The 20,458-nt window shown below is 40.6% G+C and overlaps 2 protein-coding genes across 2 annotated transcripts in view; both read left to right on the top strand.

The window, feature by feature from the left end:
- Positions 1-2,614, top strand: part of LOC110054550 (uncharacterized) — a 9,266-nt gene extending 6,652 nt beyond the window's left edge. The window contains exon 4 of the mRNA XM_089296654.1: positions 362-2,614. Within this exon, the coding sequence (XP_089152780.1) occupies positions 362-1,567 (1,206 nt within the window). The 3' untranslated portion in view covers positions 1,568-2,614. The remainder of the gene's footprint in view (positions 1-361) is intronic.
- A 2,891-nt stretch (positions 2,615-5,505) lies between these two features.
- On the top strand, positions 5,506-19,513 carry LOC110054608 (uncharacterized). Its single transcript, XM_020760959.2, has 4 exons — positions 5,506-5,625; positions 7,110-7,251; positions 7,651-8,578; positions 17,478-19,513. Exons 2-4 carry the CDS (start codon positions 7,121-7,123, stop codon positions 18,660-18,662), a joined length of 2,244 nt encoding a protein of 747 aa, XP_020616618.2. The 5' UTR covers positions 5,506-5,625; positions 7,110-7,120; the 3' UTR covers positions 18,663-19,513.
- The last annotated feature ends 945 nt before the right edge of the window (positions 19,514-20,458 follow it).

Below are 20,458 nucleotides of genomic sequence, written 5' to 3'. Positions count from 1 at the left end.
TTTGTTTGCCTTTGAAATATTTACCCGAGCTTCAGTCATTCTTAAAAGTAGAGAAACAAAAAACTCAACAAGCGGATTGACTGAAAGCACGTCAATTAATCACAGAGAGTGATTGAGAAAGTTGAAACTGAGTGCAAAACTGTCTTTGTCATGACTTTGAGTGCAAAAAGTTGAAATTAAATTGCATCTATATTATTATTATTATAATTTTAATTTTTTTTTTTTTTTGTAGGGGGGGAGGGATGGACTTTTTCGGGTCCACCTCATTCGCTTCTCGGGTGAGAGCCCGATACATTGTCATTTTCACATTCACACAAGCAACTTACAGAACAGGCTTGTTTTCATTTTTTTTTTTGATCAGGTTCGTATTTTCCAACAAGGACGTTGCTCCTGCGTTACGCCGTCATTCGATGAATCTGCCGACTACCTGTTTCTAAACTATCTTGTTGGCCGAGACCCCTACAACAGCGCCGTGGAGCTTGAACCTGTAACCCACGAGTTAGCGATTGCTGAAAATGTCATCGTTCGGTTTACTACCGTGGCTAATCCGCCTAGACTTGATAAGTACCACTTCACGGTGAAACCAAAGAAGAATTTCAACACGGTACAGCATCCAGCCCAGATCTTGAGCTCGCCGACGCTAATATTATCTCCGCTGTCTCTAGCTCAGTCTTCAGCACCATGTGCATCGTCTGTGCATTGGTTATTCGACTATGGCAAAAACGAAGCGTTCACCTGCCGAGTTATGCACTCCGCTCAGCTGCTGTTCTCTTCTGTGGAGGTTATCGACCATGCCGGGCGCGTTGTAAGCACCGCTCATCTCATCCGGGGAGACGTTCTTCCAGCGAGAGAGCAAGTAAACAATCCAGAGAAATGTTGCACCATGGATGAGATGGCGGGAGAAAGAGCAATCTTTATAAAAGGGAGCCAAGACTGGGGTATCTGCGTTGGCAAATGGGTGGGGTTTGTTAAGGGTGTTCGTGGTGTGCCTGGGGTAAAGGGAACTCCCGATAAGCCGGGTGTCAAGGGAACTCCCGGCAAAAAGAGCCAACCTGGACGTCTGTCCATAAAGTTCTTTTCTCTTTTTGGAACGCGTGAGTGGAAACCCGTAGAGAAACGAGGAGACAAGTTCTCGATAGGCCTTCTGGGAGAGAAGAAAACCGTCGACGTTGACCTGCGAACTGGCATGATTTTATGTCAGTCAGAGGCGCATGACGTACCGAAAACAATTGCACTTGGATTTTCGATAGCTATTCTTCATCTTTTATGCCAGCCATATTCCACGACAGTAAAGGCCAACTACATGAAACCATGGTTTGCTGGATCAGGCGAGGGCAGCGCACAACGCAGCATCCGCAGCCAGGACCTCATGCTTGTTGTAGCAGCAGGGTTCTATGCCAATAATGTACCGACCAACTGTTACGTCAAGTTTGAAACTGGGGGAGGTGCCTGCGGTGGTTGTGGTGGATGTGGGGGTTGTGGGGGTTGCGGTGGTTGTGGTGGATGTGGTGGACGTGGTAGTTGTGGTGGATGTGGCGGTTGTGGTTGTGGGGGATGCGGAGATTGAAACAGACACTGTCAAAATATCAAAATCAGCAGGACGTTAAGTTGTTATCATTACATAATAGGGCTGATAGTAAGATCTTCATGACTAAGTCAGGTACAGCCGATCTTAACTCATTACAGAGTATAAAATAGAAAAGTTCTGTTATTATAGACGCCCACACAATTTTAGTATTAATAGCGCAATGCAAAAAATATAGTACCAGTCTCAGTGTAGACAAGACACTTTGAAAACGGGGCTTTTCGAAAACGATGACATTAACATAATAATGTGATTTCTTTGCCCTAGTTTTCCTCAAATAAAAATCCAAAATGACCGATGATTGTTGCGTTTTCACATTTCTCGGGCGTAATGTTTTAATTGACGGAAAACGATTTGATGCATTTTCAGAAGTAATGTGGAGGGGGCCTAAGAAACTAGTAGGGCTCTGGATAATCTTAAAAATAGGTACGCAGTACGTACATGGTCGGACATGCAATACTTGCATATTAGCTTATTTAGGATGCGTTTTGTAGTTACCCTTCTCCATTTTATTGGAGACATGAACAATGGGTATAAAAACATACAACGCATAAATTATATTTGCCAGCTGGGAGGTCCGTATAGTGAAAACCTGTGACCGACGTCTTGAAAATGCCCGAAGTCACAATTCTTCACTGTACGTACCGACCCCAAGTCGGCAAATAACATGCTTATTTTTTCCTGTGGTAAATTGGCTTACAAGTGGGTTTGTTTATGCAACTGTGTATATCCGAATCGGCTTACGTGCCGTCTACATATAGCATTCGTAAAAATCTTCGCAACGACTAACTTAGATACTAGGCACAAATGTTTAGTGCAGTTAGTTCACCACTTAAGTTCTACAAAATCATTTTTCCGGTTGAAATTTTCTGCAGAGTTTGAAGTTGTACTAACAAAACAATTTCTGTCAGTCGTTGCGAATCACTTGAAATCAGGCTTTTACACAGTAAATTAAATAGCTGGAAGCGAGGAAATACATTAAGGGTATTCCATGGAAACTCTCTTCAATACAGTAACAATCAAACTCGACTGCAATTGACTCATTTTCTTAGTTAAAATTGTGCGTTGTGACACAAGATTACGCGCCATTACAGCGCCGAGCCGCAAACAACCAAACAAACTCTCACAACTTTTTTTTATATTATCATTTTTTGATACGCATAATAAGACGCAACTTTTGTCAAAGTTTAAAAATAATCTGTACATAGAGTTCAGAATCACCTTAAATGTTTGGAAATTTAAGGTGGCTCTGAACCCTAACTTCAGAATTTTTTTAAAACTTTGCCAAAAGTTGCGTCTTATCATGCTTAACAAAAGTTGATAACATAGGAAAAATTCACCGTGCCATTTTTTAATTATAAGCCCCCAAAGCTGTAATTAAGAGTGCTTTTAGGAGGTCATACTGTGGCTATGGTAACCTATTGCACCATGAGAATGATAACAACGTGTTCACCGATGATTGGGCAGTTTTTTGACACCATGATTGTAACATCAACTGATAAAGAGTGGTTATAACGACCCATCAAAATTTAAGTGCTGGAAACTGTTTTGAGCCACCTTAACCCCTAGAAGGTTCGACGAGTAATCTGTAGTTTTTGTATTGGAGTCCCCCAGCGGGAGAGCACTGCGATCGAAGTCAGCGGCTAGTGACCCCCTGCTCCTGATCGCAGGCTCAAGTGACTCTATTTCTCGGGGGAAAAGGAGGGAGCGCTTGCAAACCAAAATTTCGGGGCAAATTAACCCCTGGCGCGTTGTTGACCTTTCCTCCGACATATTCCTTGCAGAATCGTATCTTGGAAAGTCCCTGATATATTGCGTACGTAATTTCAACAATCTTGGCTACCCTTATTGGGTGTAGTTTGTTAAAATTTAATCGCAAAAAATAGCGAAGCCACAGGTTGAACAATTACATGCTCACAATTGATAATTTTTTCAGTTTCTCATCCAAGAGAAACAAATCCTGTTTTTCCTTTATGGTTAATTATTGCAATCAGGAGCTCCGCTTTTAGGGTTGGTTAAATCTATATATTATGTTGTAATGAAATTACAACAAAGAAGAAATACTTACCTTTTGATAAATTTCAGGAGAACAGCCAAGCCACAGGCAAAGAACTTGCTGGAAGATAAGAGAGCTAAGCAACACTGCGCAAAGAACGTGCTCGTAAACAGCTACGCCATATTCTTAGGGGGCGACCATTGGACTTTCGGGGGTTGATAGGGGAAGAGCGGGTGTTTCGAGTTAAGCATGAGCTGTCTTTATTTTTGGATCCAGAACTCTCGAGATATATCTTTCTCAGTCCAGAATGATCTTCTTTTCCTGTTATGATGGTTTGTGTTTTCGTCTTGGTCTAAAGGATTTTTTTCGGATTTTTTTAGTCACAATTACCCCACCCCACTACCCCTCAGCAGAACATTTTGCATAGCTCGAACAGCCTGCCATCTAGCCTGCCAGAGGACCTCCTCGCTTCTCAGTTACATAGGTCGGATATTAGCATGTTCTCCAAAAAAAAAAACGTCATTTAAGGGTTGACGCATTATCCGATCTCAAACGTCGCATTATTAGGAAATCTGCATTGGTAAGTTGCTTGGAATGGCTAATAAGTCGCAGATTTGACACCTTTCATCGAAGTACAAGTCGGTGAAACATGAATGCGAGAAGAACGAGTCTGATGTCCCTAAATTGAACTTAATAGAATAACATATCTATGATCAAGCAAATTACCTTCTGTTTTACATTGATGTACACTGCATTATTCTATTTTGAAAATCATGCTTTTGAGTGAGGGTTAGTTAGACAGTAGTGACAGTTATGGAATTTTATAAATAAACAAGCCCATGAGACATTTTAACATGGTAGAAAAAACTTGATAAATATATTAAAAATACCTGCTACCGAGTTCGCGTTATCCTATACAATAACTGAACCTGAGTTATGGGCAACAATTGGCCCTAGGCCATCGTGGTTGATAAATGGTCTAAGGGAGGGTGTAGAGTGTGGTATGGCTTCTTGCTACGCAAACCCGATGAGACACCAGATTTAAGCGCCAGCATCATATAGCCTGCGTTGCAGTCGTAAACGGGGAAGGAGTAGGGAGGCAAAACACGCGAGGAAGAAAGGGAAAGGGACGCCTGCTATAAGAACCGGGTTCTTCGCATTACGCCCACCAGTTTCTATGTAATCCGATTTCATTAACTGTCAATTACCGTCAGCAGGTCCACCAATTAGAAACTAGCGCGCGCTTGTCGGCATAACTGAGTTCCTGCGTGAATTTAGTCAATTGAGATTATTTCCCGGAGTGATTGATTATAGAAGAGACAAAAATGGGCAAATCTCAACAAAACAACATAACAATCATGACGTTATTTTAGCGCGGAAATGTCCTGTACTCCCACGAAGAGCTTGAAAATAGGCAGTAAAAAGAAAGAATGCGGTTGCGATAATTTATGCAGGGTCTGTTGCATCGAGTCTCGTGCATAAGCGGAGAATGTCTTTCGAACTTTTATTTATTTTATTTTATCTCGAAATTCAGCAGGGGGTATGAGGCGAGACACTTTAGCCCAAAGGGGAATGGGACGAGACATTGCAAGGCCCTTGCCTTCTTCCCTACTCAGCCAGCGCCATACCGCCCTTTTGCGTTGGCGGTGACTAAACACTCGTCTAAGTGACCCTTAGAGAGAAAACCGGCTGCCAGCAGACTATCCGCGACGAATGTCGGTTGTTTTTGATGAGATTGTGCAACTATACTAATCAATAAGTTACTAAGTGAGTATTAGCCAATGGCAATTTTGCGTTCGCCAGCGAACGCAGAAAAGAACAAAAGGGGGTTCTTATTGCAGACACTCCCCGCTCCTTTTATCACCGATCTCGCTTTCCCAGCTCCCCTCCCCCTCCCCCGTTTTACGCTTGCTACGCCTGGCTGGCATCATACCACTTTTTCACGCTTGAGATGGCAACCGCGTGACAGACATCAAGTAGGGGAGCTGTTTGGACTTGAAGAGAGCGTGGAAACAGTATCTCAAGGAAGGACTTAAATCTACGGGTAAGACCACATTATTTATGATACTTACTACGTAACTGTGATTTGCGTGATTCTTCGCAGAAATTTTCCAATGTCTCTCTGGTGAAAATCAAAGACAGAAGGTGCATTAAGTCTGTGAGATATTACCATACGGAGTAATTGTACCTTGCTGAATATATATCTACACTAGTCGCGTCGCAACTTAATAAAGAGCAGTGTTTATCAGCTTTGTACATAAATCTTGAAGAACCTAAAGAGGTGATGCCTCAATGAATTCTAGGAGGAATAAACAAATAATTAGCTGTAGCATACCATTCGGACCGTTCTCGATCGCAATCTAAATACCAGCGAAGCACGACGTCTGTGCGATCACATGACCTAACAAATTGAGCAGGCAGCAAAAATGCTCAGTTTTACGGTGATATCTCGAGTTTTTCTTTATGTTATGTGTTAAAATTGGGAAGCTTAGTTACTTGAAGAGTTTTTCTTTCGGTAAATCCTGTTAATGAGGTCAAAATTCGGTTATATTTCCTAAAAAAGATCGTATGAAGAAGAAACGAGACATGTTGTCAAAATTTGAATTTCTATCAATTCTGCTCGAATGCATTCATTCCGTCGGCGGTCAGAATAATTTTCCAAACAAAACTACAGCTCTTTATCGACTACACTGCGCATCGAAAACTGAATTGCTTTTTCAGTCGTGTTTGTCTGCATGTATACTTTGAAAATCTTGGAAACATTTGGGATCGGACGCAATGGGGTGCAAGGGAATGAATAGTGATTAGTGATTCGGTAACTAAATTTACATATGGTAGTAACAACATCCTTGATGTCCTTGATGTCTCAAGCAAGCGCTTATAGAGCTGGGTTTCAGGGTACTGAACAGTTGAACTGCTCTGATGTTTAATAGCTTCGCAAGTTAGAAACCAGGTGTTTGGCCGCAGAAAAAGACGAATAATTAAGTGTTATAGAGATAAAATATATGAATAACCTTTATTTATCCTCGGCATTGTTTATAGCACAAGGGCTAGCGAGGCCGAGCAAACAACCGAAGGTTAAGAATCCTAACCTGCCGGAGGCAAACCAGTTGGCTACTCACAAGTGTGGAAGATGATTTGAACTCGGAACTACAAATCAAAATAGTGGTCAGAGTGGGACTCAAACCCCGCACCGCTGGATTGCGAGTCCGACGCGCTGACCACTTCCACACGAGTATTACATACAACGACACAGCATGCACGTCACCGGTAGATGAGGACTCTAATAAATGCTGTGTTGACTTTCGCTTGAAAATTTACGGACGCAATAAAAATGTAAAGTACATATCGGTACCATGATAACCTGCGAGACAGAAATTTCCTTTTCTTTCTGCTCGGTCTCGCAGGGTAGTACCTTGCAAAAAGTTTCGAAAGACATCTTACGTCTCTCCAGTCCACCAGAAGAACCTTTACCAACCGTTAGCTGTGTAAACCAAAGTCATGTGTCTTTGTTATTTCGTTATTTAGTAATTTGAATCATGGCCTGGAGAGGGGTACATCTTAGCATCGATCTGGTGGACGCTGCCCTTAAACACAGACAGTTCTTACAGCTCGTTGATGACCATCCAAGCCTGTATGCTGGACCGCACGTTCAGAATGCAATAAGGAGGTATTTACACTGGCTTTGCAAATGATGTAAAAAAAAAAAAAAAAAAAAAAAAAAAATCAATGACTGCACATGTTTTATGTCCGCCAACGCAAGTACGTTTTGCTGCGATCATAAGGCCATTTCAAACGGAGTGGCCAGAAAAGACATGCTTGCGATCCCAGGACCATTTCTGAGCTTGTTGTCTGCCGTTCGCACGGTATGACTTGTGATCAACCTAATTTTTGTAAATTTGTAAATAACTTGGCTATCCGAGATTTTCATGTACCTTACAAAGCTTTTATCTTTCCGTTTGTTTTTCAAATTATGAAGCTTTACAATTGATCGCCTAAATCGTACCTTTATAGACGCATGCAGTTGACTCTCTAAAGCTGTGACTTGCCATGTTTTTAACACCTACAGATATGAACTGTTCTGGTTGCCACTGGCTGCTCAGTCGTCCGTCACTGAGGACATCGCAGCACCTCTCGACATTGCCTGGGTGTGGCATGTACACATGTTGTCGCCCATCAGCTACGAAAAGGACTGCAAGGAAGTTGTCTCAACTCTGGTGGATCACAAGGTCCTAGTCGGAAAGAAACGTACAAGAGGACTCGAAAGAGCCAGGATCTTATGGAAGAAGTTGTACCCTAGTGAGCCTTTTGAAGTTGACCTGACGACTTATGTTGGTCATGTGCCTGATTTTGAGTCGCGAATTGAGTATGACATCACAGCGGCCTGCGATCGGCAGAGGGTATTTTACTATCAGGTCTCTTTACCTCATTATGAAGATAAGAAGTTCTTGACTAGAGCATTGGAGAGATATAAACAGCACCTTGTGCTCAAACAACAAAACCCAGATCTGTTCTTTGTACCATGCTACGACTTTGACCTCATTTGGCATGCGCATCAGGTACATCCGCTGATATACCAAAAGGACACCACTGAAGTCATAGGAAAGGTGTACGACCACAATGATTCTGTGAACGACCGCCGGCCTGGCTCAAAGCTATCAACGTCTTATGTAACAACGCGACAGAAATGGAAAGAAGCTACTCAGGAACTTCCATTGAAGGGCTGCATGTTCCGTGGGGAGCCTCCGCTCTCGACTAGTGTCCAAGCTGAGCTGGTGGATTACACTGGACTGAGAGCATCTGAGTACACCGTGAAGCTGACTCGGCTAGAAGTTGAAGGCCTCACAGAATCTAAATCGTACACGATCAAAATTGATGTCGTAAATGGTGTAAAAGTTCTTGAGACCCGTGTCCGTGGACCAGCTGTCAGTTTGTCCAATTCTACCAATGTGCTATCAACGTTCAAGTTTAAAACAAAGGATAGCAACAGCCTTCGGGTAAGCGAACTAAATAAGTTGGTGTAAATGGCCAGCTTATAAAATAATTTAAGATACCAATACGTCACTGGGAGTTTTGCCTAGATGATTTTTACGTCAAGATGCAGGGTAACAAAGCACGGTTTTTTAGGGTTCTTTCGTCATCTCGGTTGTATTTTTCTAATAGTCCTTTTATCGTTTCTCGACTTCCCCGTCCTTTCAGTGTAACATTATGCTCAGTGGTACTGAATTGTCTAGTGAGAATCGAGGCAATTTCCTCCCAGTCTTAAGGAGTTTATGGATTTCTTGATGCACCCCTGAGGCAAAAATCCGTCGTGTTTCACGGTTGGCCATCGAAAGGGTGCCATCTAGGAACTGAGCAGTAAATGAGATGGTATATTTTCTTCGTAAAAAGTGAGGAATGCTGTAGTTTGACAACGAAACATGTGAATCACAGGCGACGCCAGTTTTGTTTACATCGATACATGCAGTAATGTAGTTGTTAATTCTCCGAGTTGTAATTGATCGTGCTAATGAATCAAACAAACTTCTACTTCATCGAGATTAAGGAAAGCAAATCTGACGTTTAAACGTGACTTTTTGGTTTTAAAACTAGTGTAAACCTCTGACGTAATTCACTTACCTCTAGACAGTGACCTTGACGTTCAAACCTGAACCTCAAAGGTCAAACGTGAGGTCAAGGTCAGAGTCACGTGACTTTTTGAGGTTTGCGGGAAACGAAAAAAAAACGTCGATCTTAAGGTCCCTAGTAAGTTAATAAACATAACAAAACCCTACATTTGAACAATATGGCTTTCAAAATACGTTTATCATGGAAACGCTAAGTTTCCTGTACAATGACACGACATACCAAATCGTTCACCCGATATAACTGTGGATAAATTGGAAAAAACAGTCAACGTGAGCATAAGCATTGTCCACAGTCCAGGTCTAAATAGGACTAAAGAATTATGGATAGTCATGAGAATAAACATGAGTAAAATGTTTCAATGTTCACACTTAATGCTTTTTTTTTCGGCAACCGGGAGATGTTTTTGCCCATGCTATCAAGGAAACATGAACGTTGATGAGTAACCCAGGTATAAACGTGAAGAGTAGGACTAAACGGTTTTTAGGTTTTAATTTGCGATACTGGGAGCTTTTCGGAGGTTAAAAATTTTCTGATTACTTTTACAGGTGAGATATATAGTTGAGGACTCCTTTTGGGGGTTAATGAGAAACCCTGGCCGGGTTCTCAATTTTGTTTAATATACCCTCGATTCTGATAGGCTGAGAGCAGTGCAGTAGAAGGCTAACACAAGTGCTAAAAGTGTAGCAGCGGTGCAAAAATTACCAGCAGCGGTGAAAATTACAGATTAAGCCTATCGACGGTCACCGGAATTTTCCCAAAGGTGGTCTAAGTTCACCCAAAGCCTTCCGGAGATAACTAGACGTTTTTCCGAAGATTCCTGAAGATAATCTTGACCCTTTCGAAGGGTTATGAATATCACCCGAACATTTTCGAGCACCTCTGGCACTTACCGGAACCCTTAAGTGACTGCCTATAGTTTTACGATCGCACGCGAGCTAAGGACCAAATCTTCAGTTATCAGCACGCGATCAAAGGAAAACGTCAGGGAATTTTCTCGTGTTTCCCGTGGTGAAATTCAGTAAACTTTGGCAGACTGGTAATACATATTTCACTTTAGTTGGAGCTCGTTTTCATGGAAATCTATTTAACCACTTCTTTTGCAGAGGAAAAAAGACAAAAGTTGGCAAAAATCGAAAAAACCACCTGTACGTGTTTAAAATTCGCATCATGCTGGATTCGATGTACTGTGGACATGTTGGACGATTTTATAGAAGGAAATTGAAGAAAATCCAAAATAAGGCGATGTAAAGGGTAAAACACGCACTTGTTTGAGCATTTTTAATTCGAGACTAAAAGCCATGGTTTTAATAGAGATGATTGGAACACAGTAATATATAGATTTAGCCAAGCCTAAAAGCGGAGATACTCAGTTATTTTTTTGGGATGTTCGTATGAATTAAAATAATCCAACTTGCATGTAAGGCAAATTTCAGACGATTTTGTAGCTTCTTGTTTTTTCCCCTCCCTTATTCAGAAAGACAAGACATTTTTATTATTCATTAAATCCTTCTTAATTAACATGAGGACTCGTGTGGTATGATTGAAATACACTGGCTGCTATATACTCAGTTCCTAAATCTCTACCAAATGAAATCTCGCAAAAATACCAAATTAAAATAGTATACACGAGTGATAAGTTGTAAAGTTTTGTTTTCCAGCTTGATCCCGAAAGATACAGTTGGCAATCTTCCCTTTTATATAGTCTCCCCCTGCTGAAAGGGTTTGCACCATCTCTAAAAGTACATGTATGAGCAAAATCAACAGGCATAAACGGTAATGATAATATTGTGCTGCTGAATATAAATACTTGCGTACGCTTCCAGTAATAATTTTTTAATTAAAAATTACAATAAAAACGTTCGCTGGCTAAAAAGGTTCAAAAAGAACATGAGCTTTCGGCTGTCGATCTACAGCCTTCGACGGATAAAAATGGAATGCAAAAGGATAAACTTTTTGGCACAATTTAATAATAGCAAAATTAATAATCAATGACACCCAGCAACAGTTCCTGTAGTCCACCGTCTCAGTGGAGAAAAACAACAAATTGAAACTAAATTATAAAATTCTTAAAGATTGAAGCGCAGCCAGAATGAGACATAATTAAAAATTACAATAAAAATGTTCGCTGGCTAAAAATGTCTGGCTAGGAATGTCAAAAACTGTGCTAATGGATCAAACATTGCGAAACATGTGTGGTCATTCGACTATCGCATAGCGTCATCGACAAAAGCTCTTTTCGCATTAGAAAAACTTTGGAGGCTTGGCACACCTCTGCTACCAAGCATGCTGACAATAATTCTAAGCCGATTCCAAACCAGTATAGTATTCTTTTTAAACAATAGTCACCTAATTTACACATTTTTACTTTGCTTTTGTTCTTCTTATTATTTTAATCTCGCCTTCTTTGCATATATTAATGAGTAAGCTATACGTAGGTAATATTATGTGTACGTCTTTTGCAGGCACTACACAACCAAATTGACTCGAAGGTTATGAGACATACATGCATTAGCTGCTGGCCCAAGATATGTTCTAACTGACACATTAATAACTAAAAATAACTTACAGCAAAATGGATAAACAATATATCAATATTCTACATGCACCAAACTCACAAAGCATCTCATTAGGAAAAACAGGGACCATGTACGTAACCCTGGCCAAATACAGTGGTGCTTCCTTTAGGTTTATAAGGCTATCATATAAGCAACAGATTGAAATATAAATTAAATACTACTACATTGTATGAATAATTTACACAACACTAGGGCACAATATTGTCCTTATTGGAAGTTAGGAGTGGCAAGGCTAACGAGTGTCCATATAATGTTACAAATTTCTCAACCCTCTCTTCCTACAAACGTACTAATCTTGCACCTTTGCTTACTACATGACTGTATGCCTGCACCCAGTTCTCCATTTTATGTTGGCAAAATATTAATTTATGCCAATTATCACAAAATAAATTTTAAAACACTGAAAACCAAGCACAATATCACTCCAAAGCAAAAAAGAAAAAGAAAGAAAATTTAAATAAGCCATGAGTAAATTCCCTCCAAGAAAAACTGCTTAATTTGACAGGCAATTAAAATATGTTTATGTTTATTATGTAATACAGTGTAGCTGTGACAATGTTGCGGCTGTGATATTAACTACACACAGGATAGCTGTAGAACTGGACTTCTAAGTCAGTGTGTTCAATGAAATTAGTGCAGCAATTATAATCGCATGAAGTTGTCTGTAAACTCAGAGAAATCAAACAACGCATTACTGAACAACCTTAATAGATTATTGAAGTGCAACATCCACTCTCACTAAATTGAACACTTAAGAGTCCCTGTCCATAAAAATGGAAAATAACTCGGCAAGGGTCGAAAATTCGATTTCGCTCATATTTTCATGGTAGATAGGCTAGGGCATGACAAAAACTACTGGATAGTTTTTTTGGCAAAATATCCTTTTATTTCAAAGAAATATGCAAATTACCAACTTCCGTTAAAATCGTCATTTGACGCACCATTTTATTAAGCAAGTTTGAGAGCCTCGCATGCAAAACCACATTATTCTTCCGTCTTTAAAACACTCAAATATTTTTGTCCAATGTTTAAATGTGTACTGGGTTGGTTTTAGGGAATGTTGCGTTGTCTTTTTGGGTGCAAAATAATTAAATTTCGAAGACAGGTATTTCATTCACTTAAAAGTACCTCGTGAATGTAATTGATTTTCACCATGTGCGAAACCTTTAAATGGATTGAGCTTCTGGTGGTTGAATCGCAGAAGGATGATCTACAGATTCCTGTAAAAATTTCTTTGGGCAAATGATTGTGAGCGACGCGAGAGCTTTTCAAAGTACGTCAAAAATGCAAATATTTGACCATCCGTCGTCAAATTTCAATTTACGGGTTAGACGTATATTTTAGCAAGCGCCACATGACCTGACCAACGTTAAGTTGAAATAGACACAGAGCTGATAATTTCGAGATGTTCTAACCTCATTTGCTGTAAAGGCAGGTCCAAAGTCGATTTGACGTGTTTCTCTCACCATTCGTCGCACCTAAAGCAGAAGTTTGCTTTTGTTTACATAACGTCCGATGTACATCGCCAACTGTCAACTTATTTAATGGTCGAATACCATGAATCTGTGACCCTCTTTCGACACATATGATTAACACTGCATCTAAGTCAAAAACGGGTAAGTCATTTGTAGATAGTTGCTTGCTTTGTACTACACCAAAATATTACGTTTGATCATCATGGTTTGATGGCTTGAATCCTTGCTTGTAGCGGTTCCTTTTTCGTCACGCAATACTGTCATCCCATTTTAGGGGGTAGGGGTAGGACAATTTCTATCCTAATACATAAGGCTCCGTAAAGCTGGGTACCGCTGGGAGCACACAATGGTGTTGAGTAGGAAGAGATTAAATTAAGAAATGAGAAGAATGAATAGTTTACCATTGCCCCTGTTGATATCTTTTACTCGACCACCGCTACCTACATGGCCTGCGTAATACTGTAACGCTTAACTCATACCTAGTTCTTTTCGCGCTGGCTGTGCAATTATTTTTGATTTACATGTAATACAGTGAGCTACCCCCGGGGAAATGGGTGGTGACCGCTTACTATGGGGCTAGCCGCTTAAATAGAGGTGTACCCTGAATATTTAATTTTTCACTATCGGGTTATAAATTTCTTGGTGAACGTGGAGTCAATTCAAGACAATCATGATAGACGTGTATTTGAATTATCACTCGTCATGCACCTTCAATTTCGGACCCTTATCTACCATCGCCCTTTCCAAAACAAAGTGTTTAAATTTTGGGTGGCCGCTGAATTGTCTTTACCCCTATGATAGGGGTAAAGACAATAGTAAAACCCTTATCGGAACGACCAAATGGTGGCCGCGGAGGTAACCGGTCAATAGGTGTTTTATTTACAATATTTTACTGACAATAATTTTGGACTGTATTGACAACAGTCCTCTATTTTCTGTTACAAACATACCGATGCCTCGCCACTAGGCAAACAAAATACGCCAAATAAAATGGCATGGCTAGGGCTATTTACTCGCGTAATTACTAATTAAATTTAGTCTGTTTTTCTCATGAATTAGACACGTTGTGATTTCCTATTTTCATTTCAGCTAGTTCTTGCTTCATTGATCTATAATTTGTTTCATGGCGATTTTTTTTTAAATTCTAGTGAGTACTGGCACTAGCTTTATCAGCTGTTGTCTGAAACATCAAAACGTACAACAAACGTGATTTGGACCGAGGCCACGTACACTATAGAATACGATTATATAAATATGAACAAACAGATGAACAATGATTAAATTGTTTCATTTATCCTGAGAGTGCTCTATACAAAATGGATCAAAATATGCAACATATGTCGTGACAGCATTGCGTGACGAACAAATACCGGCTGTAAGATTGTGCTGCGCCGACACGCTTATCAGCAATGGTCAGCAATCGATCAAACGCATTATTTTGGCGCAGTGCAAAGCAAACAACTACTTACAAATGACTCAGCCATTTTAGATGCAGTGATATTCATATGCGCAGAAAGATGGTCACAGATCCATGGTATTCGACGAATAATAGGTTGACAGTTGGCGATGTACATCGGACGTTAACCTTGTGTAAACAAAAGCAAACTTCTGCTTTATGTACGACGAATGGCGAGAGATCGACTAGAAACACGTCAAATCGGCTTTGGACCTGCCTTTTGCAACAAATAAGGTTAGAACATTTCGAAATTACCAGCTCTGTGTCTATTTCAACTTATTATAGGTCAAGTCATGTGGCGCTTGCTAAAATATACGTCTAACCCGTAAATTGAAATTTGACGACGGATGGTCAAATATTTGCATTTTTGACGTACTTTGAAAAGCTCTCGCGTCGCTCACAATCATTTGCCCAAAGAAATTTTTACAGGAATCTGTAGATCATCCTTCTGCGATTCAACCACCAGAAGCTCAATCCATTTGAAGGTTTCGCACATGGTGAAAATCAATTATATTCACGAAGTACTTTCAAGTGAATGAAATACCTGTCTTCGAAATTTAATTATTTTGCACCCAAAAAGACAACTCAACATTCCCTAAAACCAACCCAGTACACATTTAAACATTGGACAAAAATATTTGAGTGTTTTAAAGACGGAAGAATGATGTGGTTTTGCATGCGAGGCTCTCAAACTTGCTTAATAAAATGGTGCGTCAAATGACGATTTTAACGGAAGTTGGTAATTTGCCAATTTCTTTGAAATAAAAGGATATTTTGCCAAAAAAACTATGCAGTAGTTTTTGTCATGCCCTAGCCTATCTACCACAAGAATATGAGCGAAATCGAATTTTCGACCCTTGCCGCGAAATTAAGAATTTGTCTGATTTTTACAGGCAGGCACTCTTAAATGTACAGGGTATGTTTCCATTAACATTGGGGAACACTCAGAAGCAGCATCTATGATGAATCAATTTGTTCCCATGCAATTGTTTATAGAACTTTTCACACATTAATATCTCTGTCATATAACAATGGTCTCTGTGTTCTGCAACGTAACAATGCCTACAGCTGGAACATACACTCTATGAGATATTATTTACAACAAAAATCAATGCCTTCAAGAAATCAAGGATCTAAAATTATATTCCTTCAGAAATAACATACCTGGCCATGGTTACTTTGAAAATGTTTAATTTTTTAATCCAGGCTGTCCAAGTGTACACTGTTAATATATTTACTGACAGGGACAAGGGTGTAATCGTACTGTAGCTGCTACTTGATCATCACTGTTATTCATACAAAGACATCAATTATAATTTATCATAATCTTTGCACACCAACAGATGACGTTCCTTCCATTGATATACAGTGTACTTCATTGTTAGTTGCTTACTGAATGTTGGTTGTGAATCCAGTGCTAGGGGGGGAGGTACTTACCAAACTGTCACAGTGGTAGGTTCTGCCCAGGGATGCAAACTAACTGTTATGAACTTGGCAATTTGCTTGAGCAATTTAAATGTAAGTTGCTTTAAACAAGAAACTGGAACATTGCACTACAACAATACACAGTCCCAACCAAAGGACCATCCAGGTTGTCTGGATGTACATATAACTGTACTATTATTTAAGTCAAGCTTCTAAGATAAATCAGACTTTGTCAGGATAAAAACTGATGTAAGTTCCTTTGACAGCTGTCAATTGACCATAACATGGATACTGCACGCTGTTAACTAAGGCCGCATGTTCTATTAGCTGGAGTTAACGGCCGCAATGTTGTGCGACATGCTCGTCGTCGTCGTGTGTACGCGCCCAAGAGCAATACTGGAAGGCATTTTTACAACGAAAAAAATTGATTCACGGGTTTCTATGAGTTCGGGGCTCCGCTTGGTGGCCCTTCGGGCCGCCGAAGCTTCGCTATTACATCATTGCTTATTACGTTTGAAAGGACTGGGAATGCAAAAACAGTATTCAAAATATAACACTAGGGTGCGCGACTGGATAAATGATTACCGTATGGAGCCACCTTAAAAAGTGTATTTTCAAGTGTATGTACTAACAAGTAACCACATGATTATCTTGGTACAATTTGGAATAAATAAGCACTTTCAAAGACTAAAAGTTTTGTTTCCCTTTGAAATGTTTACCCGTACCTAAGTTATGCCTAATAATTATCATGTAAAAATTCAGCAAACTGATTGGCTGAAAGCACAGCAATTAATCTCAGACAATGCAGAAAGTAGAAATTGAGGACAAAATGCCTTTACCATGTCTTTGAACGCAAAATATTCAAATTAAATTGTATTAATATGTTTTTGGGAGGGGAGAGGAGCTGGTTTAGCCCTTAAGTCTTTTTCGAGACCGCCAGTTCATCTCATTCGCTCCCCGGGTTAAAGGCTAAGTCTGCATACGAGCCAAGTGGCCCATCATGCCGGCGCTTATCCCGGTTTCTGTAGCATGAAGCGACTAGGAGTGTTTCTACTCCCCCATGGATGGGATGCTAGTCCATCGCATGGTTACTCCCAGCATTAACTTCGCCGGTACCCATTTATACACCTGGGTGGAGAGAGGCACCGTGAGAGTAAAGTGCCTTGGCCAAGAACACAACACAATGTCTCTGGCCAGGGCTCAAACCCGGTCACTTGGGAACGAAAATTAATCACCATCATCAGTAATACTTGTAATGACCTTCAGAGATTCATTCACTCAAGCAACTTACAGAACAGGCCTATTTTAATTCATTTTACTCTTTTTTTTTTATCAGATTCGTATTTGCCAACAAGGACGTTGTTCCTGCGTTACGCCGTCATTCGATGAATCTGCCCAATACCTGTTTCTGAGCTGTCTTGTTGGCCGAGACCCCTACAACAGCGCCGTGGAGCTTAAACCAGTAACCCACGAGTTAGCGATTGCTGAAAATGTCATCGTTCGGTTTACTACCGTGGCCAATCCACCTAGACTTGAGAAGTACATCTTCATGGTGAAACCAAAGAAGACTGATTTCAGCACAGTGCAGCATCCAGCCCAGATCTTGAGCTCGCCAACGCTAATCCTCTCTCCGTTGTCTTTAGCTCAGTCTTCTTCAACGTCCTGCGCATTGTCAATGAATCGGCTATTTGACCATGGCCAACGAGAAGTGTTTACCTACCGAGTTATGCACTCCGCTCAGCTGCTGTTCTCTTCCGTGGAAGTCATCAACCATGCCGGTCGCATTGTGAGTACGGTGCATCTCATCCGGGGTGACATACTTCCGATGAGAGAGCAAGTGAACAATCCAGAGAAATGTTGCACCATGGATGAGATGGCGGGAGAAAGAGCAATCCTTATAAGAGGGAGCCAAGACTGGGGTATCTGCGTTGGCAAATGGAAGAAGTTTGTTAAGGGTGTTCCTGGTGTGCCTGGGGTGGGAGGAACGCCAGGTAACCCGATTGTCATGGGAACTCCTGGCATAAAGGGCCAACCTGGACGTCTGTCCATAAAGTTCTTTTCTCTTTTTGGAACGCGCGAGTGGAAACCCGTAGAGAAACGAGGAGACAAGTTCTCGATAGGCCTTGGCAAGAAGACGACAGTCGTCGTTGACCTGCGAACTGGCATGATTTCTTTTCCACCAGAGGTACACGGTGTACCGGAGGCAATTGCACTTGGATTCTCCATAGCCATTCTTCATCTTTTGTGCCAGCCATATTCCCCGACAGATAAGGCCAGCTACATGAGACCATCAGAAACTGCGTCATGTGAAATCGTGAAACCACGCATCATCCGCAACCAGGACCTCCTGCTGGTAGTGGCAGCAGGGTACTATGCTAACAGTGTACCGACCAACTCTTACATCAAGTATACAACTGGAGGAGGTGCCTGCGGTGGGTGTGGTGGATGTGGAGGTTGCGGTGGGTGTGGTGGATGTGGAGGTTGTGGATGTGGCGGTGGTTGTGCATGTGGTTGTGGTTGAGGTTGAGGTTGTGGTTGTGGTTGTGGCTGTGGCTGATAAGGAGATCAAAACAGACACGGTCAACATATCAAGGCCACCAAGACCTAAATTTGTTATGATACGATAATATTAATGATAGCAAGACACTCATGACTTAGTCATGTAGAAACGATCTCAACTCATTATGGACTATAAAACAGAGAAATACTGTTATTGTAGATGCCTGCACAAGTTTAGTATGTATTCAATCTATGAAATAGCGTCAGTTTTTCTGGTAGTTAGAATGGGCTTTATAATGTGAATACTGCTGCGATCCTTTGTATACTGATCACATGTGCAAAATAGGTTGGTATTTAGTAGATTTTGGTTAATTACTTAATTTCCTTTATATAGAAAGTTTATCATAAGTGTTAGCTATATCAAGAGAGACCAAGGATTACTAATAATATGCCAAATGTTTCAGTTATTTGTAGTTGACTTAGGATCAAGAACAGATGGTAGAAATGAACTTTGTCAGTGATAAATGCAATTTAATTTTGCCAGTGGTTATTTTGTTGGCAGGAAATTAAGCGGTAAATGATTGATTCTAAAATAAGTTATCTAATCTATAAGTAGAGTAGCGGTACCTTTGCATCTGCTTGAGGAATCATGCCTCATCCCGATATATCGTCCTTGTCCCTACAGGCTAGGAAACTAGAAGGGCTCTGGGGAATTTGTAAAAGAACAAAAGACCGTTAAGAGTTGGCTTGTTACCTACAAGCATGATGCAGAGAAGAGAAAGTAACATACGTTTTTCTGAAGAAGACACCATTACTCCAGTCTTTCTTTCAAATATAAAATTGTCCAAATAAAGTAGAATTTGACATCTGAAATTACTGTCCCACGCGTACGCGTACGAAGCGGCGAGGTAAACATCCATCAATAGTCCACAGACACTGAGGGGAATAATTGTTTTAGTACATACCAAACCAGTAGGATAAAATATCTGCAAAAATTGACTCAGGAGACTGCCAAAAAAGGTTTTATTTCGTAAGTTCGCGCACAAAATGTGACCTTCGCCGCGCGAGCTCGGAATACCAAACACTATTCCGAGTTTGAGTAACCAATCAGAATGCGCGAAAAGCACTATCCATTGGTTCGGTATGTACTAATTAACAATTAGATTATTCGCTCTCGATTTCTATGAACTATCACCTCATAGAAATCGAGAGCGAATAATCTAATCGTTTTAGTAGAATTCTGACTGAAATAAACGCAAATTACGGTTTCCAATTATTTTTCTACGTATTATTAAGCTTCTCGCCTCAACGAAATCGCGCGCACTGAACTGACATTGGAAATTTGCAGTTGTTTACACACGCGCGCTCGTTTTTTCAATAATTTCTAGTTTTTAAAATCAAAACACCGTTAATGACCTTCTTCTAGTCTTCTCGGGAATTTAATTATCCATTTCTATCTAATTGTTCCTCCAAAACTTCGGGAAAACGGAAAAACGTCGCCATTTCGTAGACGAGCGACAGCCACTGCACTCTAATGGCTGATGGTGTAGAGTAACCCAGCCAATCAGACTGCAGCATTTACATTAGTATACGAGTAGAATTCTACTAATTAGAATTATTGCCACTTCGGCCTACTCGATAGGATGCTAGTTCATGAGCTGCAAGTTCGTGATAGTCCTTCCCCTTCAAGGGTTTTGCTTGGCTGCCTTATCATTTCCCGGTAATATTATTTTTCCTTGATGGAGAGAGGGAATGTAACGGTAAAGTTTCTTATCCAAGAACATAACGCAATAATCGCAGCTATTGAGGTTATTGGTT

This window comes from Orbicella faveolata, unplaced genomic scaffold, assembly GCF_042242905.1.
Source record: "Orbicella faveolata isolate gen_17 unplaced genomic scaffold, um_ofav_v1 contig_1, whole genome shotgun sequence".
In the NCBI taxonomy this organism is placed as follows: Eukaryota; Metazoa; Cnidaria; class Anthozoa; order Scleractinia; family Merulinidae; genus Orbicella; species Orbicella faveolata.
The sequence above is the reverse complement of the archived record's forward strand: the minus strand, read 5'-3'. Positions and strand labels throughout refer to the sequence as shown.

Bases quoted from the DNA above. Each gene is read 5' to 3' on its own strand.
- LOC110054608 (XM_020760959.2), top strand. From the start codon at position 7,121: ATGGCCTGGAGAGGGGTACATCTTAGCATCGATCTGGTGGACGCTGCC. The intron at 7,252-7,650 runs GTATTTACACTG...TAACACCTACAG, and splicing joins GTTCAGAATGCAATAAGGAG to ATATGAACTGTTCTGGTTGC. The intron at 8,579-17,477 runs GTAAGCGAACTA...TTTTTTTATCAG, and splicing joins AGGATAGCAACAGCCTTCGG to ATTCGTATTTGCCAACAAGG.